The sequence below is a fragment of the Notothenia coriiceps genome, unplaced genomic scaffold (assembly GCF_000735185.1).
Source record: "Notothenia coriiceps isolate Sejong01 unplaced genomic scaffold, NC01 NC01_scaffold00026225, whole genome shotgun sequence".
NCBI lineage: Eukaryota > Metazoa > Chordata > Actinopteri > Perciformes > Nototheniidae > Notothenia > Notothenia coriiceps.
In genome coordinates, this window is record NW_011358926.1 from 339,765 (window position 1) to 365,612 (window position 25,848).

Sequence of the window (25,848 nt, forward strand, 5' to 3'; positions counted from 1 at the left end):
CAATGCGGTTATTATTATTACCAAGACAACAAAAGCCACTTAACATTAAAGGTAGGGTAGGTAAGAATGGAGAAATCAGCTCGAGTGCGCTAGAATTTGAAAGTACGCAGCCGAAAAAAATCGGCCCCTTCCTTCAGACTTCCTTATGCTGCGTTCACATCGGACGCGATGCGATGTTTGGGGGCGGCGCGATTACATGTAAAGTCAATGCAGAGACGTGGACAGATGCGAATTCGGTCCGACGGCGAGCATGAAGTGGTGGACGCGGCCCGAATCACGCGATTGAGGCAATTGAACGGTGCTGCGTCAAACGCGAGAGTTCAATTTTTTCAACTCTAGCGTCAAATTTACGTGACGCGTTCTCGCGGAAGCCAATCAGCGGTGAGGATCTCAGCCTGCCGTCACTGACGTTCAACCAGAAAACATCAGCCGTTAGCTGTTAGCAGTTAACACACAGAGATCACAGCTCCTCATCTGTTCAGAAACAGGACAGAAGTTAAACAAGTACAAACCACATACAGTCGCTGGTTTATTTATGTCTGTAGGCCGTTGTTATGAGTGTGGAATGAGCATATACAACGTTAGCTTAGCCTGGTCATTTAGAAACGTGTATTACAATTTAATCATGGTAAAATATGTTCATTTTGTTGTAGTTGTAGCTCCCGAGCCAGCGCTTCTTGTTTGAATGATGCAAGTATACAGCCGGCAGCAAGGCCGGATTAGTACCTCCAGGGGCCCCTGGTCACTGAGCGCTCATGGCCCCCCCCCAACCCACGTACCAAGAAGTAACACCACGCCTACCCAATCCTACCAACATGACCAATATTTAGAATTTTCAGTCAATCTGGCATGTCAAATCGCACACCTATTTGTCAACAGTAGGGACACAGCCACATAGTTCAACCAAAGTAGGTCTAGCCTTTTGCCCTTTTAGTCAAAAATCCCAAGACAAAGATACAATGGATAAGATCCCAAGACAGTGTATGGCTCAGGAAGACCTAGGTAATATCACTCAAAACCTCAGAACAGCACCCCACTTAATGCCAAAACATGACTGGCTGGCTGTACAAGTATTGGTTACAAACATTGAGAGTTACAAAAGTAAAATATGTAGTGAAATGGTGTGGTTGCTCAACTAAGTGATCAGTATACAGTATGTGATGGAAGATAGTGTGTGTGTGTGTGTGTGTGTGTGTGTGTGTGTGTGTGTGTGTGTGTGTGTGTGTGTGTGTGTGTGTGTGTGTGTGAGTGTATGTGTGTGAGAGAGAGAGAGAGAGAGAGAGAGAGAGAGAGAATGAGTGTGTATGAGAGACAGTGGATCTTAACTTTTAGTGTTTCTTCCTTAACTTTCTCTTTGAAAAGTCTGTGATTAGGTCATCAAAATCCAGATCCCTCACAAGATCAGACTCGATGGCCATCGCTCAGAAGAGACTTTCAGCCCTTTCTTTGATGGCCATCGAGTCTGATCTTGTGAGGGATCTGGATTTTGATGACCTAATCACAGACTTTTCAAAGAGAAAGTTAAGGAAGAAACACTAAAAGTTAAGANTCCATCATCAGCACAGAAATGAATGATAAACCAAAAACTATCTGAAGTTTATTGTTCTTTCTCTTGTGTCTCTTTTCCTCTGACCTAGAAACTTCCTGATGGAGTTTTCTGATTGATTGTCATCCATAACCTTTTGTTCCAGAAGCAATTGACATGCAATTGCTACTGTATAGCCGTAGTAATTCTATTCAGTATGTACTGAGAGGTGAGTTACAGTGCCCTGTCAGATCATAAATAAGAATTGAATTCATTAAGGATTATACCGCAGAGGCCAATCCAGCCCTCTGATTCTGTGCGGCTTTTTTTCTCACCTCTCTCATAGCCTGCAGAGAACTCATTTCATTCTGAAATACACGTGAAAAAAGAGACCATCAGACCGCCAAGCATAAAGTTTCAAATTAATATCTGTTTCACCAGAGGCGCCGCTAAGATTTACACCCGAGTTGACACGTTTTGATATCCCATATTGTGTACAGGAGGTCTTCCATCATCAAGGTGTCTGCTTAACAATAGCACCACGAGTAAATTAGAGTGCACCTCAGGGGGTGCACAAAGGCTCTTAGTATGAGTATTAGGAAAGCAGAGATTTGGATGTTATGAAAAGAAACGGGAGTAAATGATTCCTGTGATAACAAAATAAATGATTTATGACTACAGCTCGGGGCCACTGTTGGTGGTTGAACGCAATGAGCAGATCAATGGGTGACTTGCACAATCTGAACACACATCGAGTCCCTTTGTGTTTTTAAAAGGCTACCCTTTGTGCTTAAGAAACTTCACGATATAATGACATCATTTACTGTAAGAGGATTTTTTTCCCACTGCCTCAATCAAAGACAAACGAAATAAGTACTAACAAAAATGTGTTGAGTTGTAAGTCTTCGTAAGCAATGTCAACACGAAATGGGACGATTCAGATTAATGCACAGACAATGGCTGCAGACACTGGGTATCTATCCAATTATGCAGTGAAATTACATTTAGAGGCACTCAGGTAGAACTGTGAGCGTGGAGTGGCTGTTTGTGGCGAGGAGAAAATATGAAGATCAAGATGACAAACACATCTAATCTTGTCATGGGATGCATGGAAGGAACAGGCAGTTGTATGAAGCGTAATAATGTGAATACGATGCAGACCTAATTGTCTAAATCAAGTGTAAAGCCAGGCCATTTAGATAATCGACAAATGTGTGACTTATTGTCATTCCTTTCTTTTGTTTTTATCTGCTTTAAAGGGCTACTTAAACATGTGTTTGATAGCTTTGAAGTTTATTGTTTTGCAACAGAGTAACAGAAATTGGCATCCCCTGCAGATGAAAAGAAAACCGAAGACAAGTATAAAACTAAACTAAGTTGTTAAAAGAAGCCTCTAATTAAAGAGTTTTGTCTTTGCTCTGGTAAGGATTCAGTATTATTTACATTACCGTTGACCATATTCCTAACCATACCTGAGGTTCAGAAATTAATTTCCTAACTCACAGGCAGATGCTGGTTTCATTACATGTCAGTGTTGCATAACATTCAGCAGACAAAGACTTTATTGACATGTGTAAAGTGAATGTTAAAGGTAGGGTAGGTAAGAATGGAGAAACCAGCTAGAGTGTGCTAGAATTTGAAAGTACACAACCGGAAAAAATCTGCCTCTTCCTTCAGACTTCCTTACAGAGCCCCTCCTCCAACACACACGCACGCGCACATGACCAATGAGGGCACGAGATAAGTTTGTGCACGAGATGGAAGGCTGGCAGGTAGGTAGGCCATCCAGTTATTTTAGCGGGGCCGGCTAAAATGATTGGTCGTGCTTTTTACAGCGCTACGGCTTCCACAGATGACATTTTTTTATGTATTTATTGTCAAAGCATTTAAGATATTCATTGCTATCGGGATGTTAAAAGCATTCCATGGAATATTACAAAAAGTGTTTCTGAAGTGAATTACCTACCCCACCTTTAAGTCTGCATTATGTGTTTGTCAAAGCTGCATTGTTTTGAACTGTGTTGTTGATGTGTGTATGACATGCCTAATGAATATGTCAACCTTGTTTAATGCAGAATGCTACCAAACTTGCATTATGCCTTTCTTTATATAAATATTTGTACTTATTGCTTTCTTGTCATGCAGTTGTGAAGAGGAGATTACAGATTATTTCCTTGGCGCTTTTGCAAAAACATAATATGCTAAGAGGTTCCCCTGTTGATATGTAATGTAAAGACTGTTTGAGTGATGTTCATTGTTTGTATCTTTGAATCCTAACAAACCTGTTCAATACATGTCCAATGTTGATTTGTTTGGATGTTTTAAAACCTGCATTGTTTGCATTAGTTAGCCGTCTTCTGCTTCCTGTATTTACCGTTGCATTGCTACATTTCTTGCCAGCAATTATTGGCAATTTCATTTGGTAGACATGGCTAATCATCAATCAATGTTTTTTATTTGCGTTGTCTGCTGCTTTTATCTTAACCAGTTGACATTGTCCTCCTCTGCAACATCTAGTGACTTGACAGACCATAACTACTTCAACTTTAAGAGTTTACCAACTTAAATATAAAGGTGACTAAAACAAATCATCTCTGATCTGGACTAATTATTTTTTCTACAAGTCTACACGAGTGAGTTAATCACAGCGTCTGGGCCTCTCTAGCCATGATCTTTGTACAACACTCTCAGATAAAGCTTTTAAAATAAGAGTTAGATAAGGATACATCTTCCTTGTCGGCAGATGACCTGAATTGTTTACCCCCAACAGACAGCATTTCCCTGTATTCGGCAGGTGGCAGGTGCTCATTTTATGTCTGTTCATATTGATAACATTAGCTTCAAAATTATTCAGCATCTCTTAAATGTAGCCGTATTTTTTCTTCTTGTATTTCTGTTAATACTTGTGTAATGATGTCACAGTTATTGGTTTGTTACTTACTGTCATCCAGCCGTTTTATTCACAGGCTATGATTATATTGAACATTGTTGGCAACATTGCTCTGTGTACACAAAACAAAACAAAATTGTACAATCTCATCAAAAAATGTCTCACTTTTTGTCAAAACTCCACAGGGTTCATTAACAAGTATTTATACAATTTGTCTGTTTTTAGCAACTTTCTGTAAAATATAATCTTTGCAATCTTTATTTACAGTTCTGACTTCTTGAGAGCTCTGCTTTTTATTCAACCGCCACCCTGTGCTGAAACATTTTGGTTGAATAAAGAGCAGACGCCTCCATTAGTGAATGTGTTTTTCCATGTTATTTTCCCTATTTGGTCCTCAATAATAATTTGAGCACCCGCTGTAGATGACTGGTGGAATAATGACAGCACACTTTTAGTAGAGCACATTTCTTGCAGGATTACATCAAAGTGCTTTATAAGAGCAACACAAACAAAGATAAAACATTACAGGAAGTTAGTCTTTCACTGCAAGTCGATCTTGTTTGCAAAAAGGTTTTCTGAAAAATTTGAAAAACATATGCTATGCTTTGGAGCTGCAGTCACGCAAATGAAAACTGATTTGTAGGTAATGGGCTAAAACATGCCACATCACTGGTACGGTGCTCTAAAAGCAGACATGTCTCTAATGGATTTCTTTCATCAAACATACAATATGATGTTTCTGTTTTTGTGCAGATCCTCTGACTATGGAAGCACCTATAGCAAACTCAACGACAAAGTGGGCTCAAGGACAGTTTTGAGTTACCTGTACGTCTGCCCTACCAACAAACAGAAGGTCTTTTATCTCTGATCCCTTACAGTCCCGCCATCAAATTACAGATTTTTCTCTTTAAATTGCTGCCAAATGACGGTCCCTCTGTCCTTCTCTCCCTCTTCTAATGCCATATCCCTCGTCTGGCCCTCTGTATTTTAGATAATGATGCTTAGCGACCCAGAGGTAGAGAGCGCTGTTCTCATCAGTTCAGATGAAGGGGCAAGCTTTGAGAAGTATCCCATTAACTTCAATATCCTGAGCCTGCTCTTCCACCCTGCACAGGAGAACTGGATACTGGCGTACAGTCATGACGGCAAGGTAGATTCTGAGTGAATCGACAATGAAGATAATATATGATGCTGAAAACAGTTTTACATTTCTTTTTAAAATAAATGTGTTTCTTCTACGTGATTATACGTGATTATAGCTTAGCTGCTCATTAACATTAACTTCCTCCTGAAACTTTAAGAGTGATGAAGATCGGCCTCATTTTTTGTCTTGCAGCTGTACAGTTCAATGGACTTTGGGAGGAAATGGCAGCTTGTGCACGACAACGTGATGCCAGGCCGATTCTACTGGTATGATTATGTAGATCCTATTTTTGTACAGTTGACTGATTGTAATTTGCATAATGATAGTGTTCGTGACCCAAAGCTGCCAGAAGGATCCCGTGATCTCTTGTCAAAAACAGATCTCCTCCCCATGGCAGTCGAGCACAAAACCCATTATATCCATGTCACGTACCGTAGACCTGAAGTAATGTTATGCTTCTTTTTCATAGCACCAACATGACATGCTGTTTTTGTTGTCGCTGTCATTAAGTAATCTCGACTGCTCGGGCACAAAGCGGTGAATATTGATGCTAGGCCGTTTATCCCTGTTTGTCATGGTACGTGTCAAACCCAAGAGTGTTTTTAAGCCATGAAAGAAAGGACATTTGTTGGAGGACATCCTCTCCACATGCTTGAACAGCGAGGCGTTAGATAAATAAGAGCAACGCAGCGGGTACAGCGGCACCCGAAACAATGCATTATTGGTGCTCTTGAAACCGTTCCTTCATGCACGTTGTCAGAGAGTTATTTTTCTAAATGGTGTTGCAGCCACCTACAATACATTTGCTATGGTTGATGTTTCTGATAATAGCTTATTTCTGTTGTGTCCTGTTTTGAATTGAGATGAATTGCAGCTGGTGACTTTCAATTTTCAGGGGATAAAAACATCTTTCTATAGGTTTAACAGAATAGAGATGTCCATCTACAGCCGTGACACTCAGCCTGTCCTCCCATCTCCCATCTCTTATCTAATTTTCCCTTTTCTTCCCCATTTACACTTCTGTCTGCTCCTCTCTATCGTCTCCTCCTCGTGCTCTTTCAAGGGCGGTAATGGGGCTGGACAGAGAATCAGATGTGGTCCACATCGAGACGCGCATCGCAAAAGGCCGTGAGTGCTGCACTCCAGTCCGCCACAGCAGCAAGACCCTCAGGACCCCTTGCCTCTCCATTTAGAGCGAGGTCACGGGGAAGATGAGACCCGTTCTGTTGTCGAGATTGGTCCCTAAAGTCTAGTAAAGCACAATAGGTGTCTCCTGACAAAAACTGAGAGTTTTAGCGGGTTGATGGATGTTTTTCTTCTTTAATCTATCCCCTGTGTCTCATAGAAAAAACTAACCTCCTCCCCATCTAAACAGCATGATAGATTCTGTCAAACCAATTATAAGGGGTTTCCTGTTCTATACTCATACTTAAATTCCTCCTGTGGTGAGGAAATCTGTCTCTGAATTAGCATACAAACTACTATCTCGTGAAAAAACGAACTTATTTTTTACTCTGACACAATGCAAGCACTGCAAGGCATTACTGCGTTGAATCTCAGCTAATTTGGATCTCAAAATGGGCAAATGTCCACTGTAAAGTAGTTATTGAATATGTTCTTTATTATTTCTACAGTTATCCAAGCTTGAAGTTGTTCCAGGACTGTAAACTTAGTCTGTTTAGCATGTATATAATATATAGCAGCTCCAGTGAATACAAAGTGCATTTTGAAGGTGTAAATGGTTGTAATTTACTTCTGATTGATTTTCTTTCGCCTCTCCACAGGCGCCCAGTACGTGAAGTGCAGAGCCCAACGATGCACAGAAGGCAGCAAACTGTACCTTTTCCCTGGATATGTAGACACCAACTCTATGGTTGTGCAGGATGAATATGTTTTCACACAGGTTTGATTAGTGATAGATTACTTTTCTTGCTAAAACGCCATCTTTTCACGCACATGTTTCTGTCTCTGTGAAATTTGATTTTCTTGTTGTTTTTTTGTGCATCCAGTTCATGCTTTTCCATCAAAACCCACATAATGGCTTTCCCCCCACACACCTGTTCCCCACTTGCCCAATGTGTGTTTTGATTATGTTTTGTCTCATTCATGTGAAGGCACGCTCTGTGTTTGAGTTTCCGCACAGACATACTCCCTGCCTGAGAAATGTATATGCTAGCTGACATCACACGGCAAAGGAACTGTGAATAGACAGGTTGGTGTCCTTATTACCGTTCACTATGACTTTGACTCCAATTAGACAGCAGCATTCAGGGTCATTATTAGAAATTTAATTTTCAAATGCCCTCTGCTGTCATTGATTTCTATCCACAGCTAAGTAATGTTCTCTCTGCTGGTCAGATTGATGCATTTGATCATTCTTGTTGGACTCCTGCTAGGTTTCAGAAAAAGAAAAAAAAAGACAGTAGCTTTCTCAAGCTCAGTGTTTGGAGTAAATCACTTTTCCATTTGGAATAAAAACCCTTATATGTTTGCTGTTGGTATTTCTATTTATGTATCCAGAGATTTAATCTTTTGATATGATATGATTTCGCAACAGCAATACTTTAGTGGTGACCCAGTTTCACTTCCAACACACTTAATCCACAGTCTTGATTGGAATGTCTGCGATGTAAGAATGAAAATATATGAAAAAAATACATCACAGCGTGATTCAGAAATTGTGATTCAATAAAATGCCCCAATTGCATTTAGCTGAGATGAGATTCACCGTCAAGGCAGAGGCAGACACGAGGAAGATGTCTGGTGAGAATAACTGGACACAGAGAGTGTCTGCGCGGCGCTGTGGTGGCATGGATGACTTTCCGGTGACTTTCATTGCTCTGGGCAGTTGGATTTAACTTGACAAAGAGTAATGAGGTTATCGATTGGGCTACAACGAAATAAGCAGTCTTCAACACCTCCAAAGTCTCTTGGGAGCGAAGGAACAGCCAAGTGCAACATCCTCAAAAATCTGGCCTGGGAAAATGCAGCTCATTGATTTTCGATAGATTATTCCATTAGTGCCCTAATGTAGTGTGTTGGGGGACAAACACCATCCTTCTAGTTGATTAGAAAATAAGCAATCAAGAAGTGTTGCCTGGCCTGTAAGTGGACAGGAAAGTGGTAGTGCATTAAGACCTCTGAGACACGCTCCAGATAAAGCCAACAGAATGTTCAGTGCCTCTAAGCTAGAGACTAATTGTGATAATGATGATAATTTCTGTTGTGCTTGTAATTTTAGTCTGCTTTTGACACTGTCGATTGAAATTGCAAGGGGTTTCATCAAGTCAGTTATGCGATTTAAAACTAATACACCTCCTTCAGGAGACATTTTATCTTTCATGTCCTCATTTCACATTTGGGACGTGGCTCTGTTTGTAGAAGAACTCCCATCCTATTTTGTTTTTTCATTTGCAAGACAGTCTACATAGTCCGTCTGTGTAAGAAAACTCATGGCATCAATCAAAAATGCAAATAACAGAGTGGCTGACCTCAAAGGAAGAAAAACAAGATGTTAAGTGAAGCAACACTAAAATATGTATATGTGTGTCTATTTAAAACATGACAACGCTTCTTTGACTTCATTGCGAAGGTGACCAAGTCAGGACGAGCCAGCTACTTTGTCTCCTACATGAGAGAGTCCTTCAAGCGGATGAAATTACCGAAATACTGTCTACCAAAGGTAAGCAAGAAAGAAACCAGCAACCATGACTGTCAGATAATAATATCATAGAAAAACATGATTATTGTTTTGTTTTATAGACTACAAGTCGCACAACAGTTTGTTTAGAAATGTCACTCTTAATACAGAAGCTCATGATCTCTATTGAAATGCTCTTTTGTCTCCACCTGTCTTTCTCACTCATTCTCTGGGTTCATCTGTCTCTCTTTCACACCTCCAGGACATGCACATTATCAGCACAGATGAAAAGCAGGTCTTTGCTGCGGTTCAGGAGTGGAACCAGAACAACACTTACAGCCTTTACATCTCAGACTCCCCGGGGGTCTACTTTACGATTTCATTAGAGAACCTGAGAACCAGCAGAGGACCCGCCGGTAACCTGCTGGTCGACTTTTACAAGGTGTGTAGTTACTCCGCTTCCACTAATGCCCCTTTCAGTTGTTTCACATAGTAGTAGAAAGCACTTTACCAACCTATGATTGTGATTATTGAGGGGCAGCAGCTACCAATGTTTTATGATCAACTATTTTTTATTCTCCATTACTTCATTTGTTGGTTTTGTCTATAAAATGTTTTATTACTTTGTGTTTATGATCCTGAGATGACATATTTAAATTGCTTGTTTTATCTGATCGACCCTTATAAAATCCAAAGAAATTCACTTTTAAAGATACATAAAGTAGTACAACAGCAAATCCTCAGTTCAGCTAAAACACAGTACAAAATGGAGGTTCTTTACTTTAGTATTTCCATGTTATACTACAATACTTCTACTCTACTTTTGAGAGGTCATTATTGTATTGTTAACGCCACTACATTAACTTCACAGTTATTGTTGAAAATGTTGCAGATTTTACTTATAAAACATATAATTATTCTATCAAATATAATGCATTTTTACAAAATAAACAATAAAAAGTGCACTCGGTAAAGTTCAGATCTCCATCAGGTGTGCGTAACTTTGGGACTGGACTCCAGGCAAACCTTGTCTTATTGAATTGAAACTGAACAATCCCAAAATCAAACGAAATAGTAGTTTCCCAAAATGTAATTAAAAAGCATATCAAATGAGCCCCTACTCAACGTGTGGCAAGTACTGCTTTTTAATGCATCAATAATAATTAACAAAGATTAAAACAATATTAACACTGACAAATCACATTCATTTAATACTTTTATGTTTGTTCAACTAATCATTTCAGCTCTAAAGCATCATGAATATAACTGTTTCTTCGGGAAAATACTGTAGATAATGAATGCGTTTTTGCTGTTGTCCTTCCTAGGTTGAGGGGATAAACGGGATGTATCTTGCCAACAAACTGCTGGACAGTCATGTCAAAACTTTCATCACATACAACAAGGGACAAACATGGGCCCTGCTGCCAGCTCCTGCTGCTGATGTGGCTGGAAATAACCTTCATTGCATTCTGGTGAGCTTGAGCCTGTATGCTGGAGTGAATTTATGCTGCTTTTCATGCGAAATGAAGTTTATGACATCCATCATTCATCAAATGTTTCAACCTCATCAGCTGTGCATTGGATGTTCTTTGATTCAGAGCCATTTCTTGCACGGGGCAATGCGCCAGCTTCACCATCAGCCTCCTAAATGTCCGAGGAGATGCTCGGCAGGAATGTTCTTATTATCGGTGTGAAGCACAGAGTGTCTTTGTGTGTCGTTCCAGGGCTCCAGACTTTCCATTAACCTCTGTGATTTCAATTTACTACCTGTAGTCACACTGGACTAATGAATGTTAGATTACAATGAATTACATTATGCGGCTGTGTTGTTATTCAGCAGACATGTTATTAATCTAATCCAGTTAGTATGTTCTTTAGAGTCTATTTTAAGTAATGTAAATTGTTAACGGCGTGTTTCAGGGTGTCTCTTTGACATACAGATGACCGTCATTCTCTCTTCTGCTTCTGACCCCCTTCCAACCTCTGCTGTTTTCATGTATTGATGTTTTTTCAATGTGCTTTAATCTGAGAGATGAGTGGAAATTATTTGAATCAATTTTTCCAGTTTTATCACCGAATCTTGGGGAATTGTAATTACATGCCTTGTTTGCTTTAGAATGAAACGATTCAAATGCCCACTGTGTCCTCTCAGCCATTTTCTCTCTTTTTATCCAGGCAGAGGAGTTGAAAGAAACAAATTATCTTTGTTTTATAAATGCTATCTGAGTATGTTAGCACTTTCCTCTCAACGGGAAGCATACTTTGAAGGCAAAGCTAATTATAATCGCTCCTGAGTAGATCTGCCTGATACGTATTGTCTCAACATGTTCTACAATAGAAATCCTTTTTATTGACAGCCATTTTGTTCGCTGCATCTGCATCTGGAGATGTCGGAGAATCCATACACGTCCGGACCCATCACCAGCAAAAAGTCTGTGCCAGGAATCATCGTGGCTACAGGTAGAGTTACATAAAGGAAGGGCATTTGATGTCGTAGATGTAACTGATCAGATTAAACCAAAGGTATCATCTCAGATAAATGCATTGTAGCAGTGCAACCACTAAAACAGACAAACTAATAACACAGTGCCCTCTTTCTGTCATTGAAATCTGATACTAAAACTCCCACATCTTATATTTTGGGGGGGAGATGATTAGGTTGCAGTCATAAATGTGTCCTTCAGTGGAAAATAGGGACATGCACAGGTTTCACAATACAACTCTTACCGATTTTACGAGTTGATTGTGGATAAAGGTGTGTTATGAAGTTCCTTTGCTATGTAAATACAAACTTGAGTGAAATTATTCATGTTTTTGTACTCAGGGAACATCGGAACAGAACTGTCCTCCACTAACCTTGGGATGTTTATAACATCTGACGCAGGAAATAGTTGGAGACAGGTGGGTACACACATTGATTCCTTTAACTTAAACAGAGTGCGTATTCGTGAGTGAAGCAGATGAGCTATTTTAATGTGCACTAAAACAGGTTTTCGACGAAGAGCACAACGTGTGGTTTCTTGACAATGGAGGGGCTCTGCTGGCGGTCTTACATTCTCCGACGCCTATTCGACACTTATGGTAGGTATAGCTACTCTTCAACATCACACGATATCATAATTACTTTAGGTGGAAGCTGTAGGTGTTGGAAGAGTAGTGGACAATTACCTGGGTATCATTTCGTTTGTTACTGGGTTTGATGGAACATATGATTACATTCAATGTTTTGAAATGCTGATGGGCTAACTGCATGATTATTGTATCGTCACTGCGGCTTCAAAACTGTCAGAATCATTTCCAACAGAGGAGAGTCTGTTATGGCTTTGTACTCTGGGCTGGATATGATGGTTTGAGTGCTTTTATGTAAATGAAAAGTGGAGCAGGGTGGAAATATGAGACTGAGAATGCCCTCATAAGCCCCTCATATTGTGGGAGCTTTGTAACACTATCTACTTTGATGTCCCTGAACATTACGGCCCTGTCAAAAGTGATTAAGCTCCAGAAAAGGTGATTTGAAACACCCCAAATCTATTTCTAATGCTACAATCTGAGTCATATCTCTCTCTTCTGTTTCATCACCTTCAAATTTTCTCCGGGTCGAGGAACAGTTGTTCTTTTGTTCGCCTCAATTATTTTTCCCAATGTGGGAAATCTGAGGTACCTCATTTTTCAACTGTGGCAAAAGCTAAATCACCTGAAGTCGTTTATAATATTTCTTTTCATCCCTTGTTTTTCACTGCTTAACCTCTGTGCTTGTGATGTTTCAAGCTGTATGCCAACAAAAAAACAATATATTTAGCCACTCCGAGAAGATAAACATGGATGGATGGACACAATGACTGATGCTCATGTGTTGACAGCTGTTGTTGTTTTTTTTCCCTCAAGGATCAGTCTAGACGAAGGGAAAAAATGGGATCGTCACAGTTTCTCCTTGGCACCTCTGTATGTGGACGGAGTTTTAATGGAGCCAGAATCTGACAATCACATTATCACGTAAGCGAAGATACACAAGTCCAGTTCAGCAGGGGTAAAAGCAATAATATTAGAGAACTAGCTCTTCTGTGAAGGAAAACAAACATCCACCTTTTCCTATCTTGTCTCTCAGCATAAAGACAGACTTCAGATTTGCAGTTGCTATTGTTACATGATCATATCAGAAGTTTGTATATGTTAAGATAAGATGGTCTTATCTGAAATGAGCATTTATGAAACATCTTCCAGTTTCTTTGGACACTTCAGTCATCGCTCAGAGTGGCAGCTGATCAAGATCGACTACAAGGGCCTGTTTAGCAGGAGATGCATGGACGGAGATTATCAAACATGGCAACTACACAACAAGGTAAGAGGAATATTAAACATTATTGATTCAATGATCGCTTAAGCAGATGCATGTTTGTCCATGCGTCATCACTGTAAACACAGCACACTCGCTTTACACAAGAACAAAGAAAACGTGTTTCTGTCCAGCTTCTCTTTACAGAGTTTCTTGTGAAAATCATCTTTTTCTCTGTTTGATAGGGGGAGCTGTGTGTGATGGGCGAGAAGCAGATCTATATGAAGCGCAGGCCAGGCAACCGTTGCATGCTGGCCCAGGACTATTCGAGGATCTATTCCTCAGAGCCATGCCTCTGCACAGCGTATGATTTCGAATGGTAATGACTTCTTCTCTCAGCTTTCCCAACTGGGACTATACGGTAACTGAGACTTTTATCCTCAGTGATCCTTAATTTCTTCCATTACGTGTTTATCAAACAGCTCCTCTCCTTTGAACATCGAATTCACTTGTACTTAATTACGGATGCTTGGAGACATTTGTAATGAAAAACGGATATATCAGTTTGCAGAACTTCATATGCTTTAATATCCATCCTATATTGCACATTTAGTTGAAAACCAATATGACTATATTCCTCGAATCTAATTATAGTTTAAAAATTGTAGTTGGGAGTTTGGAACTTTTCCTTGTGCTAATGTAATTTGCATAATGTCAAGTAACTTATTAGAATTCAATTAATAATGAATGACTAAATTAATTTTAAATATATTTTTTCCATCTGTCTGAAATTCTGTTTGATCCTGCTTGTCTGACAATCATGTCTCTAGTTATGGTCTTAAAATATGCCATGAAGCGCCAACTGCAAAGCTATTGCCCCACTACAAACACTCGTAGAGGCTAGATTATTTGATGGCGCAGTGTTTATCATTGTATGAAGTGTCATGTATTTTTTGGCAGTGACTATGGCTGGGAGCGCCAGACGAACGGGAAGTGCTCACCAGCTTTTTGGTTCAATCCAAACGGGGTAGCTAAAAGCTGCAGCACCAGCCAAAGCTTTCTTAACAGCACAGGGTAAGTGGCCACCAATGTTCAATCCATCACAAAACAATATTATTCCACTCCTGCTTGTTAGTCACGTTGTCTGGCACAAACAGAAAAATAATGGTTCACTTCCTCAGTGGTTTGGATAAAAGGCTCAGAGTAGAGCTGAATAAAGTAACCTGCTGTAGACTGTGTCCCAATTTCATTATACATAATGATGCTGAGACTTTTCTGGGAACGAAGCATGTTCACATCCAAAAAGTGACAAAATAGGCCAGTATACATATTTCTTTAAATCTGTGTGCTGTTGATCTCCACTTTGAACAAGAAGAGTTGCAGAACTTATTTTAAGGAAATGATCAGAACTGATCATTGAATTCATATTGGATCGTGGTAAAATATGCTGCTTTCTTTTTATGGAGTTTAGTCAGCAATAGATTACTCTAGATTCCTTATGATTGATTTACATATATGTACTTCAATGAATGAAGACTTCTGTACAGGCTGTATACAATGAGAATAAGTATAAAGCATATAAAAGCATTATTTTTATTCACTCTGTCTCAAAGGTATCGGAAGGTTTTGTCCAACAACTGTAAAGAGGCAGGGAGGAATGTGTACTCTCCCAAGAGGCAGGTGTGTCGTCCCCGACCCCCCCGAGGCCTGCGGCTGTCCACCAGTCATGGAGAGCTCAGCTCCACTGTGGGAAGCAACGTCACCTTCATGCTCTACCTCGACGACGTGAGACTTATTGCCTAAAAGATCTTGTGGTGCTAATGTAGCACCCAATACAAAGGATCAATTACTATCCAAAAAGGTCTCAAATCACCCGTTACGGGTCCAGAATATTCTGTAAAAGCCTGCTATAGTATGACAATCTCTTTTCATTCAAAACATGAAAATGTTTTGGCACCTTTTGAATGTTTTTAAGGTTTTGTTGCATACTATTCTAGGATTTCTTATGAATATTTTCAGTTTATATTTTTGTATCATACCTAATTATGACAATTCTATTTACAACATTTCATGGCATACTACTATGACATATTAAGAGAAATGTATTTCTTTACTTTTTTATGATGATTTCATGGTATACAGTAAGTAGTATGATTTTTTTTCTGACATCCTATACTATGGATATTTTATCGATTTTTATAGAATACTTCTACAGGCTGAGGTTGTGGGTTTGTTCCACATAGAAGATTAGTACGTTTTAAAGGCTGTTGTCAAAGGAAAGACAAAGGAACTAGGCTAGTGAAGATCAACTAATCCTTGGTACTTTTTGTTATGACCTCTGAAGTTCTGTTTTTACTTTTCCTCTTCTTTTCTCTGTTGAATTTCTGTCTCTGAACATTTATATTCACCTGCAAAGTGTTTGTGACACAGCTGATAGTGCGTCTCAGCACAGGCACTTTCGTGGTGGACTGCACTTGTATTCCTTCTAATTGAAGCATCCTGTCCTAAGCCGTGTTGACAGATGTCATGTCTTACCGTCTGTGCACAGGGAGACTCGCTGAGGACCAGCATCCAGCTAGACTTCGGAGATGGCATCAAGATCATATACTCTAACTTGAGCAGGACGGATGATGGCATCAGCCACATCTACAGAGCGACTGGGATTTACCGAGTGACAGCTATGGCTGAGAACAGCCAGGGATCTGACAGCAGCATACTGTTTTTACACATCACCAGTATGTGAATAAGAAACATCATTACTCAGTCCTGTGGCAGTGCATATAGCATGAATCTCTTCTCTTTCATGGATAGTCACGTCCCCACTCTGCTGAATTCCATTTCAGTCATGGCTGCATTATTTCGTATGCATTTTAGCCTTGGTATACGGAAAAACACACACCTGGAGCTAAATGTACATGAGCTGTAAATGCAGTAGGACTCAATGTTTGATGAATTTGTGTGTGTTTAACGTGTACTTGCATTTATTTGTATGCCACGTTTATAATGTGTTTATGCATGATGTGTGTTGGTGTATGTGTTGTGGCCTCAGGTCCAGTGGAGCGGGTGTATCTCTCCGCTCCTATCGTAGCCATCAGGGGGAAGGAGGTTAATCTCACTGCGGTGGTTTGGCCGAGTCACACCAGAACATTGACCTTCTTCTGGTGGTTTCACAACAGCTCCGAGGTGAGAAGCTTCTCCGCCCACTCCCACTGTTCCACACACAAACACTTTCTGTCCTGTTTACCGCAGTATTTTCCACCTTCTCTTGGCGTCCTTGTCTTGTTGTGTAAATCCACGAAGCCTTCACACAAATCATGTGAAATGTGACTGCACGTGACTGCGTTTCTGCGGTAGCCAGCTAGGATGGCTAGTCCTGTTTATTTATCAAGTTGATTGTTTTCACGGCAGCAGCTCCTTATTATACAGTGTGTCAAGGGCTACATGTACGCCGTATTCTATATTCAGCGGAGAGGATGCAGGGTTTTTCTGTGAAATTCTCTGTGTTTCCTTTTGAAATCCAGCCCATTATAACCTTGGAGGGAAGCGTCTCATACACGTTTCAGAAAGGAGGAAATAACAAGGTCACGGTCCAGATTGCTTCTGGGAGCATCATATTGCAAGATTCAAAAGTTTTAACTGTTAAAGGTGAGTGGGCAAGACTGTCTTCAAAGCACTTTAATTGGTGCGATGCACGTTACATGAATATGCAATATGCTTTCTCCGGGAAAGTACTATGCCTCTCGGTCCATCCTGCAAGCAACGCCATGTTGATGTGGACTTATCTAATGAATAAAATGTCACGGTGTGCAAACACGAAATCTTGAGGAGCAATTAACTTCAAGGCGTATGATGCCAAATGAGAAAAGACAAAACTGCACATCAGATTAATCAGAACGAAACCAGAAGTAACATTCATATTGCAACACACATCACTTTGCCGTTTTTGCAGAGTTCTTCAGGTCGCTGCTGTTGTCGTTCTCGCCGGCTCTTGATGAGCACAACCCTGACATCCCAGAGTGGAGGGAGGACATCGGACGCGTGGTGCGGACAGCTCTGTCACAGGTACATCCAGCCCATAATGCTCTGAGGCCTCTCCTGGAGGCAACATCAGCCACCAGTGGCTCTCAGTCATTATTATTGTATGACTGTATGCAGTATTGATACTGTATTCATGATGTTTTATGGTCCATGTGTGAGAGTTGTTGTTTTTACATTTGACAACAGCCACCAGACACGGTTATCTAGTGTGAACTGTAATTGAACCTGATCTCAAACTGTGGACTTTTGGCAATTTTGACTTTATTAAACAAAGTTTAGACACAACAGTGCAATTCCCTCCATTCAAGTTTTTATTTATACATCAACATTCAAACAAATATTAATGTACCGCAGTCGGCTTAAGTGTTTTTTTTCGCAGCTCCTTGGCATGATGCTGTGCAGGCATCCACAAATAATGAGTTCAAAATATTTGTTGTAAAAAACGTAATACATTGTTTTAAAATCCATTGACACTACAGTTGGACAAAATACATATCGGATGATACACAATCTACTAAATGTATGATAAAGGTTGGTAAAAATAGCATCTTGTTGCTGTTGTTGGTTCTCAAAAAGCCATTGTTTAACATTACACACTACATGATTAAAAAATGGTTGTGTTGTCCTCTGGCTGCAGGTGTCTGGAGTTTCTGAGGATCAGCTGCTGGTGTCTTTGTATCCTGGACTCCCTTCTACAGCAGAGCTCTTCATCCTGCCTGATGAATACACATCTACTGAGAACAGGAAAGGGGGGGAAGAGGCTCTAGATAGGGTAGGATATTGAATAAATATTATAATAAAATAGTACACTTATATCTATAAAAGCTGTTTCACTTCTACTGTTATGGCACATTAGTTTGTTTTTCCTGTATACAGTAAACATTTAAAAATGACATGTTCTTGTGTTAACATGCTTTAGACAATGACAATCCAATTAGTCAAGTTTTGGGATTTGTTGGTGATTTTTTTATTATAGAGGGAGCCAGGCTACCTGTCTACCCTACAGTCATTATGCTAAGCTACGCTATTAACTTTCTGGCCTATATAAAATAATCAATGTGTAACAGACATGAGTGGTGGTTTACTCCTATGAAAGTGTACTATTTTTTAAAGTTATACATCGATACTTCATAATATGATTAGGTGAACTTAATTGTATTTATATTTAGTCTAGCATTATGTACAATTCTCTGTTTTATACCTGAACAGATATCGGACATTTTTGTCACTGCCCTGAACCAAGGCCTGATCCAGTTTGAGCTGAAAGCAGATATTCGCATAGTTGTCTACATGACTCAACAAACGTTGGGTAAGTTTGTTTGTAACTATTGCCTATCATATCCTTACACTTGTTCCAATGTAATTGCTGCATTTAAAACAATTTTGGATGTACATAAAAAAGCATAAACTTCAGTGTTAATCTATTCCGGTATAGTGCAGCATGTCTACAGTGTTTGTTCTGCTTGAAGCTGTGAAACAGATAAACTGTATGTCTTTTTTAGGATGATTTGAGATTGAGTTCCCAAACCCTGAAAAAAGAAGACAAAACTATGAGTGACATTTATATGGGACTGTGTATATCACATAATTTCAATAGATTTCACAGTGCATAAGATTTCTGCCTGAGGCTATGAGACAGTAGTTCTCTTTTGTAATCAGCCAATCAATGACTTGATTGACAAAGAAAGCATTTGGTATGCACTGAGGAAATCGGCAGGGTCACCAGGTCATTAGCATATCGCAAAAATGTGTCGATCAACCCTGCATAGCTTTACCCTTTTCATCTACCAACGGATCTGTCTTCATTTGTGTCTGCTTACAAAGGTCTGCGTTGCCTTTTAAAATGATCTAGAAAGGTCATAGACTTCATAGTCCTCTCTCTGAAGGAGAGAAAGACGGGAGGCGAGTGGCAATACTTTGAATATTGCATCTCAGCATTTAAAAAGGCATGACTATGCATAAGCTACCTGCACGACGGACCCCAGGGAGAGGAAGTACACCTCCTAAAGGTTCCTTTTAAAACCCTGTGGGGATAACATGCAGAGAGTAGCTCTTCAAGCAGCGTTTACATGACATGGGGTGATGGAAGTAATCTCCTGGTAATAAGACATGGTTAAGGAACAAAAAGAGAGCAATTGTCTCGGTCAGAATATGTCACTCTTGAGATCCGTTTGTCTTTCAGCTCCCCTTGTGGATTCAAACTCCATCCACAGTGGGTCGGCCATGCTGCTGCTGCTAACCGTGGTGTTGGTTGGTTTAGGGGCCTTCTTCATCTACAAGTTTAAAAGGTACGTTCACTTTGATTAAAAAGTCAAATGTGAAAATCAGACACAGTGTATATTTGTTGTTTCAAAAAGCCTTACACAGTTGCTCTGCTATCGTATTTTTATAAGGAAAATCCCTTGGATCCATGTTCAGACTGAGGACAGTAGGGAGAAGGACCCGGAGGTGATCAGTACAGTCGGGCAGAACGACAACATGTCCAAGGTCAAGCTCAGCGAGTTTCCCTCTCCGAAAGAACTTATGGAAAAGGAGCTGGAGGCCAGGAGCAGTGGTACGTTAGCTGCAAGTTGTTAAATTAATATACAGCATTTAAAGCAGAGGTGGGAGGGGTATTAAGATATCTTTAGCTATACCACAATTTACAAGTGAAACTGGATCAAGTACAAATCCTGCATTCAAAACCGTATGAAGTAGTTTTAAGGAAATTTAGTAAAGTACAAACATAAAAGTACTCAAAATGCAGGATATTTCGGTACCACTTTACAATAAGACTACCCTTATAAAGGGTTTACGAATAGTTTGTAATTCATTTATTAATTAGGTTGTGAACACTTTATAAATCATTAATAAGCTTTAATAAGACATGAGATAAACAGGGCAACTGTGACCGGTTGCTTGCCAAATAGTGAGCCCACATTTATCTGGACTGCTAAGCCTTCTATTGGCTACTTAGCTTACTTTGTCTTCTTCCTCAGCCAGCATCCTTGGTATCTGTTGTTCACTGAGTTGATTCTCGCTAAGTAGCCAATATAAGGCTTAGCCATCTTACCAAATGGTGAGCCTGTGTTGATGTATGAAAACTATGTTAGAACTGGTTTATAAATGGTTCTTAATGATTAATAAAGTGTTTACAACCTAATTCATAACCTAATTATAAACCCTTTATGAATCCTTTATAAGGGTAGTCTTATTGTAAAGTGGTACCGATATTTCTTTATTATATCATGAAATATATTTTACTTTTGAATTATTATTGATGCAGACAAATTCAAATGACATTTTTATGACAAAAGTAGCTAACAACTGCATACACCAAATGGAGAAACATGTAAAAAATAGATATAAAGTCATATCTATCTAAATTAATCTAAGAAAATAACTAAGAAATGTACGTTGGAAAGAAAAGTGGATTTTTTTTTTAATTAAGGAAACTACAGTATAATGTATGACAGTTGCGTTTTAGACTTAATTAAATACAGAATATGAATACATGCGTACTGCTTAGACACACTAATACCGGATTTAAAGGATGACTGTCACTTTAAGAGACTGATACTGATTAACATTTTATTGCCCTTAAAACGCTTCCCTGCCCATCTGTTTTGAATATACTGTAACTGTATCCTTGTGTTGACACAAAATACTGAGTGTACCTTGAAGTGCAGCTCATATCTGAGCTGCTGGAACGTCTCTCTCGATGAAATGTGTCATATTTTTTGCAAATTGCACGCCACAAGCTCAACTGCAGCCCAGTAACCAGATATCACGATGACAAGTTAACTTTATGATTGCTATGGTTGACATCCACCGTGATGTCTTTTAGATGAGAGCAGTCCCTGCAGACACTGGATTATTTGACAAAAGTAGCACTGCAGTGCTCCTGACAAAGACATGTGTGCTGCAGGCCGTTTTCTGGTCGCTCAGCACTTTGGCTATTCTTCATTTCTCAGCTGTTTCTACTTTCAAAGTCCTTGCTGATCTGAAACAAATGAACTCCTTTTTTGTGGCATCAGAAGAGTTTATTTATAAAAGGGCAGGGCAGCGTGGGACCTTTTAATTTAGGGATCGCTAGATGAAATTAATTGAATTTGTCATTAATATTCTGAAGCTCGGTTTGATTCACATGCAGTTAGATTTTCACTGGGTTACAAGTCTGTCGTATTCACTTTACAAGCATATAATAAAATATATAATCAGCTAGAGCAGGCCATCGTTCGGTAATCATTCATCCATTAAGAACATTGCCTTCTTCCTCCACTATTGAATTGCGACTTTTTCTGATTTTGTAGTTTAATTATGTGCCCAGTATAAAGACAATATGCCTCTGGCGTATATGTTATAAAGTACAGATGTTTCATTGCCTGTAAGCCAGACCTTGCTCCAGCTGGTGGAAAACATGCCCCCTACCAGAAGAGGAACATTAACCAGTTTTAATTTAATGAATGTCTGGGTTCAGTGATTTTATGTGTTCTAATTTTAGTCCAAATGGCTTTACAAGCTCTAAGAAGAGGAAGAATATGCTATTCCTTGATAGTTTTCACAGCACAGCAGGGGCCATGATGTGAAATTAAAATTCATGAAGGTTGAAATGAAGATTTAAACATGTTAAACGGAATTTGACAGATTAAAAAAAAAAAGTTGATGTATTGATTAATGTTGATACAAATTGGCTGTGAATGATGAACATGACAGTTCTCATGGCCTCATGTTTCATAATAAGTAAGTAGAAACATGCAGTTCAGTTGAAATTCCAACTAAAGCTTTAAAAGACAAATGAGCTTCAAGAATAAAACACATTTATCAAGCGACTGACTCCTACACAATTGAAGTGTGAGAGAATAATCTTTTAGAGCACCTCACAATAAATCACGTCATTAATCACATGTCTTAACAGCCAATCAGAGACAACCAACATCAGCTTCATTGTTGTTCTTTTAAAAATATTAACATTTTACTTATTGATGTTATTCACAACAGTTGTAGTGTATAATTTATTTTTTGTTTATCCCTAACGCAGCTATAATGAATATTTATGTAACACGTGTTAGCTCATTGTTTAAATGTTCTTTACTGTAAAAGCGTCACAGCAGCCGGCTGTATTGGAAAAGCACTTAAGACCCAGTGTGTGCAACCTGCTGAGCACAAAGGACTGAAAGACGCAGTTAGCGACTATAGCTGTAAACAGAGTGGAGCATTTAGTAGCTGAAGCCAGCAGGAGATGGTAGGGACACACAAAAAGAGGATTATTAAATTGTATAATTATTCTGATAAATAACTTCTTTTTTTCACCTTTTTATTTTGTATTCATACATTTGAAGGCTTCATAAATCTGTCCCCAGGTCACTCCTTTCAGCTCCGTGTGGATCGTCCCAGTAATTTGTATTGAGCCCCCTGAGATATTAAAATATTAGATTTAACCTTCTTAAGTTTAAATGGTATCAAACATGTACCCCACTCTTATCCTGTACATTACAAATTGTGCTACAGACTACGTGCATTTCATTTGTAAATATTCTCAGCTTGAAAGCAATTTAAATCTGATAAATCATATTTTCTTCAACAAATCTGGGCTGACAGCAGGATCTCTTCCTTGATGAGTTTACTGCGAGGTTATTAGTTATTTGGGCGAACAGGAAAATTGGCTTCACTTCACGCTGCTTTAGAGAAATCCCTGAATTCAAACTACGGTACTGACACAGTTGAGAGATAAAAGTGGCACCTTTTTGAATAGACCCGTGTTTGCACAATCTGAACGACCCCACTTGTCACGGCGATCTTATCCGCCCTCCATCACCAGCTCAGCGCTGTGTGGAGAGGCCATGTTCCTCTGAGGCAACGGGGGGCTTTTCAACCAAGATGCACTGCTGAGGAATTCATAATTAAGTTTAAAAGCTTTTAGAAACAATTTGATCTTCCAGTAGACAGATTAGAGAGGAAGCGAGAATGAACCTTGAGTTTTTTTGTTGATGTTGTAGACAGTTATTTCTTCAGCCTGCAATCAATGTCATGTAGATGAAGCATGAATATAACATAAGTTGTTTGTCTTTCATTTCTAAATCCTTAAAACAAGCAACTTGTGATGAGCATGTGATGTCAAGGCAAAAACCTGTCCCTGTATTTATTCTCTTTTTGTTTCTCTGCACATGTTTTTCAGGCGGAATTGGAAGAAATATGGAGAGAATTGTCACGAGGGAATTTCCAAATTGTACTAATGTCTAAGACTTTGTTGCTGAGTGAGTACAGATCGTTGTGTTACAATTGTGCTGAAATTGTTTGCTTTGTTTAGCATTGATTTTAGTTTAGTTTTTTACAATTCAACTCACGCTAATAGCTGCTATCCTTTAGTCATGTTTGTCACCCACATGGGTAGAGTAAGTATCTATAATACTTGATGAAGATCAATCCACGGAGTAAGACTCAATGGCCTCTAGTTTGGGAGCGGGGAATTAAAGAAATTGGATTATAATGTTATCGGGCAAAAAATGTCCAATTAGCATCCAGATTGACTAGCTTTAAGTCAAACTGTGGATGTATTGCTAATGAGAGTACTTTATGAATAATCAGCTGCCATTGTGTACTTTTGATGAATTCTGTACTGCCTGTGACAAATCATCGTTTTTCTTAATTACGTGAAACAAAGGGTAGGAAAACCGAACCAAAAAGCTATTAGATAAACAATCAAATGAGAAAAGTACCATTTAATTTAATGGGTCAGTACAAGAGAAAGGACGTATTGGCTTTACTGTGTAAAAGTCTGATAGTTATGTTGAGTTGTGTTGAATTCAGCATTTAATGACAGAGGATGATAATGACCTACTATGAGGACATTAAGCCCCTTGAGGAACAATATAATACAGGGATACAAATGATACACTCTTTTAATGTTATAAAAATGTTTCCCTCTAACACACAAAATGAGCCAACCGGCTATAAAATTTGTCAAGTGTTACATTTTTATTTTCTTTCTATAATTTCATCTTTTCTTTATATCCCTAATAGACAACCCACAAAAAACAAAAGTTGTCTGTTTAAGGAAGAACACATCGTGCCCTGCCTTCATACCACAGAAATATAATTAATACAACATTTAAATCATTATTTTTTATGTTAAATAAACCATTTAACTTTAAGCTCTGGATAAACATGAACATTTCCCGCCCTTTAACTAGAGGTCTTTGAGTTGTAAATATACACTTATGAATATTTATATAAAAATGTCAAAATCTGACTGTTGTGGTGGTTTTAGGAAATATGTAGAAGGCTCTGTAAGATAACACGGTGCTTTCAATGACTGTCTCAGAACGTCGTTCAAAACAAAAATGTGTTATTATGGACGGTCTGGCCTTAGAGGTGGAAATAATGTAAACTTGTACATAAAAGAAGAAGAAATGTAAAGGCTACGTCGTCCTACTTTATTGTAAAGTCCTCTCACTGAACAGGCAGTGTTTCTACGACCCTCAGTCTAGCAACAAGCTGTTTGTCCTCTTTTTTATTTCTTTTGTACAGAAGCATGCCCTAATTATCTGTGATAAAAGATAAATGAATACATTAGGGTGAGCGAGTACTGTGTATATACCACGGTTGGTTTAAAGTTTACACATTAAACAAATTATTAAACACCTTGTCTTATAGTCTAGTTGTGCAAAAGTTGTGCATGATCTATGATATTGTTAATTTTTGTCCAATATATATATATATATATTGTCTTGTTTTGAATCATATTTCTTACTGTGAACAAATTGCCATTTTAAAATTGTTCAAAATAAATGTATTTTTATATGGAATTATGTTTTTGTGATTTTTGCATTCACACGCAGTATACACTTTGATTATGATATGCAAATATATTGTTTAGTCTTTTTTTCCTGACGAAATGATGCAAAGACAGGCTGTTTTCATCTCATGGCAACTCAGACATCTCTTATTCAGAGTTATCTAAAACTCAGGTGCCTTGCTGCAGCCAGTGTCACACGTTTAATGATCCCTCAGAGGCTCTGAAGTCACTTTTAATGAGCAGAAGTGTGATAACACCCATGTGAAGATTGCCATCTGACACTTTGACTGAGCTTCATTTTACCTCCATGGCGCCATCACTCAAGTTGCCAGTTACAGATGGGTTCTATTTAATGGAACAATTACTGAGGATGTAGTCATGTGATTAGATTTTGTAAAGAAGAACTGCTGGCGTTGGTACTGCTTATTCTCCATCTTCAGATTCAGAAGGAGACAAATAAAAGCGATAGAAAGGTTGGACGGTGTGGCTGATTAGTAGAAATGATTCTTTTCACACAAAGATGCAGCAACAAGGCCCTTGTTCCTCCGTTTTGCATTTTTT

At 39.0% G+C, this 25,848-nt stretch overlaps 1 protein-coding gene across 1 annotated transcript; it reads left to right on the top strand.

The window, feature by feature from the left end:
- The first annotated feature begins 5,145 nt into the window (after positions 1 to 5,145).
- Positions 5,146 to 25,251, top strand: LOC104956670 (VPS10 domain-containing receptor SorCS3). Its single transcript, XM_010784194.1, has 25 exons — positions 5,146 to 5,268; positions 5,407 to 5,565; positions 5,752 to 5,825; positions 6,623 to 6,687; positions 7,344 to 7,462; positions 9,152 to 9,241; positions 9,462 to 9,641; positions 10,525 to 10,671; positions 11,557 to 11,659; positions 12,024 to 12,100; positions 12,189 to 12,280; positions 13,085 to 13,192; positions 13,421 to 13,538; positions 13,718 to 13,851; positions 14,433 to 14,546; positions 15,086 to 15,257; positions 16,021 to 16,207; positions 16,522 to 16,655; positions 16,994 to 17,117; positions 17,422 to 17,534; positions 18,148 to 18,282; positions 18,720 to 18,819; positions 19,693 to 19,798; positions 19,904 to 20,064; positions 23,668 to 25,251. The coding sequence occupies exons 1-25, from the start codon at positions 5,146 to 5,148 to the stop codon at positions 23,730 to 23,732; spliced, it is 3,000 nt and encodes a 999-aa protein (XP_010782496.1). The 3' UTR covers positions 23,733 to 25,251.
- The last annotated feature ends 597 nt before the right edge of the window (positions 25,252 to 25,848 follow it).

Excerpts from the sequence above, each read along its gene's own strand:
- LOC104956670 (XM_010784194.1), top strand. The coding sequence starts at position 5,146 with ATGATGTTTCTGTTTTTGTGCAGATCCTCTGACTATGGAAGCACCTAT. Across the intron at positions 13,852-14,432 it reads ACAGCGTATGATTTCGAATG|TGACTATGGCTGGGAGCGCC; the intron begins GTAATGACTTCT and ends ATTTTTTGGCAG. Across the intron at positions 17,535-18,147 it reads TGCGGACAGCTCTGTCACAG|GTGTCTGGAGTTTCTGAGGA; the intron begins GTACATCCAGCC and ends CTCTGGCTGCAG.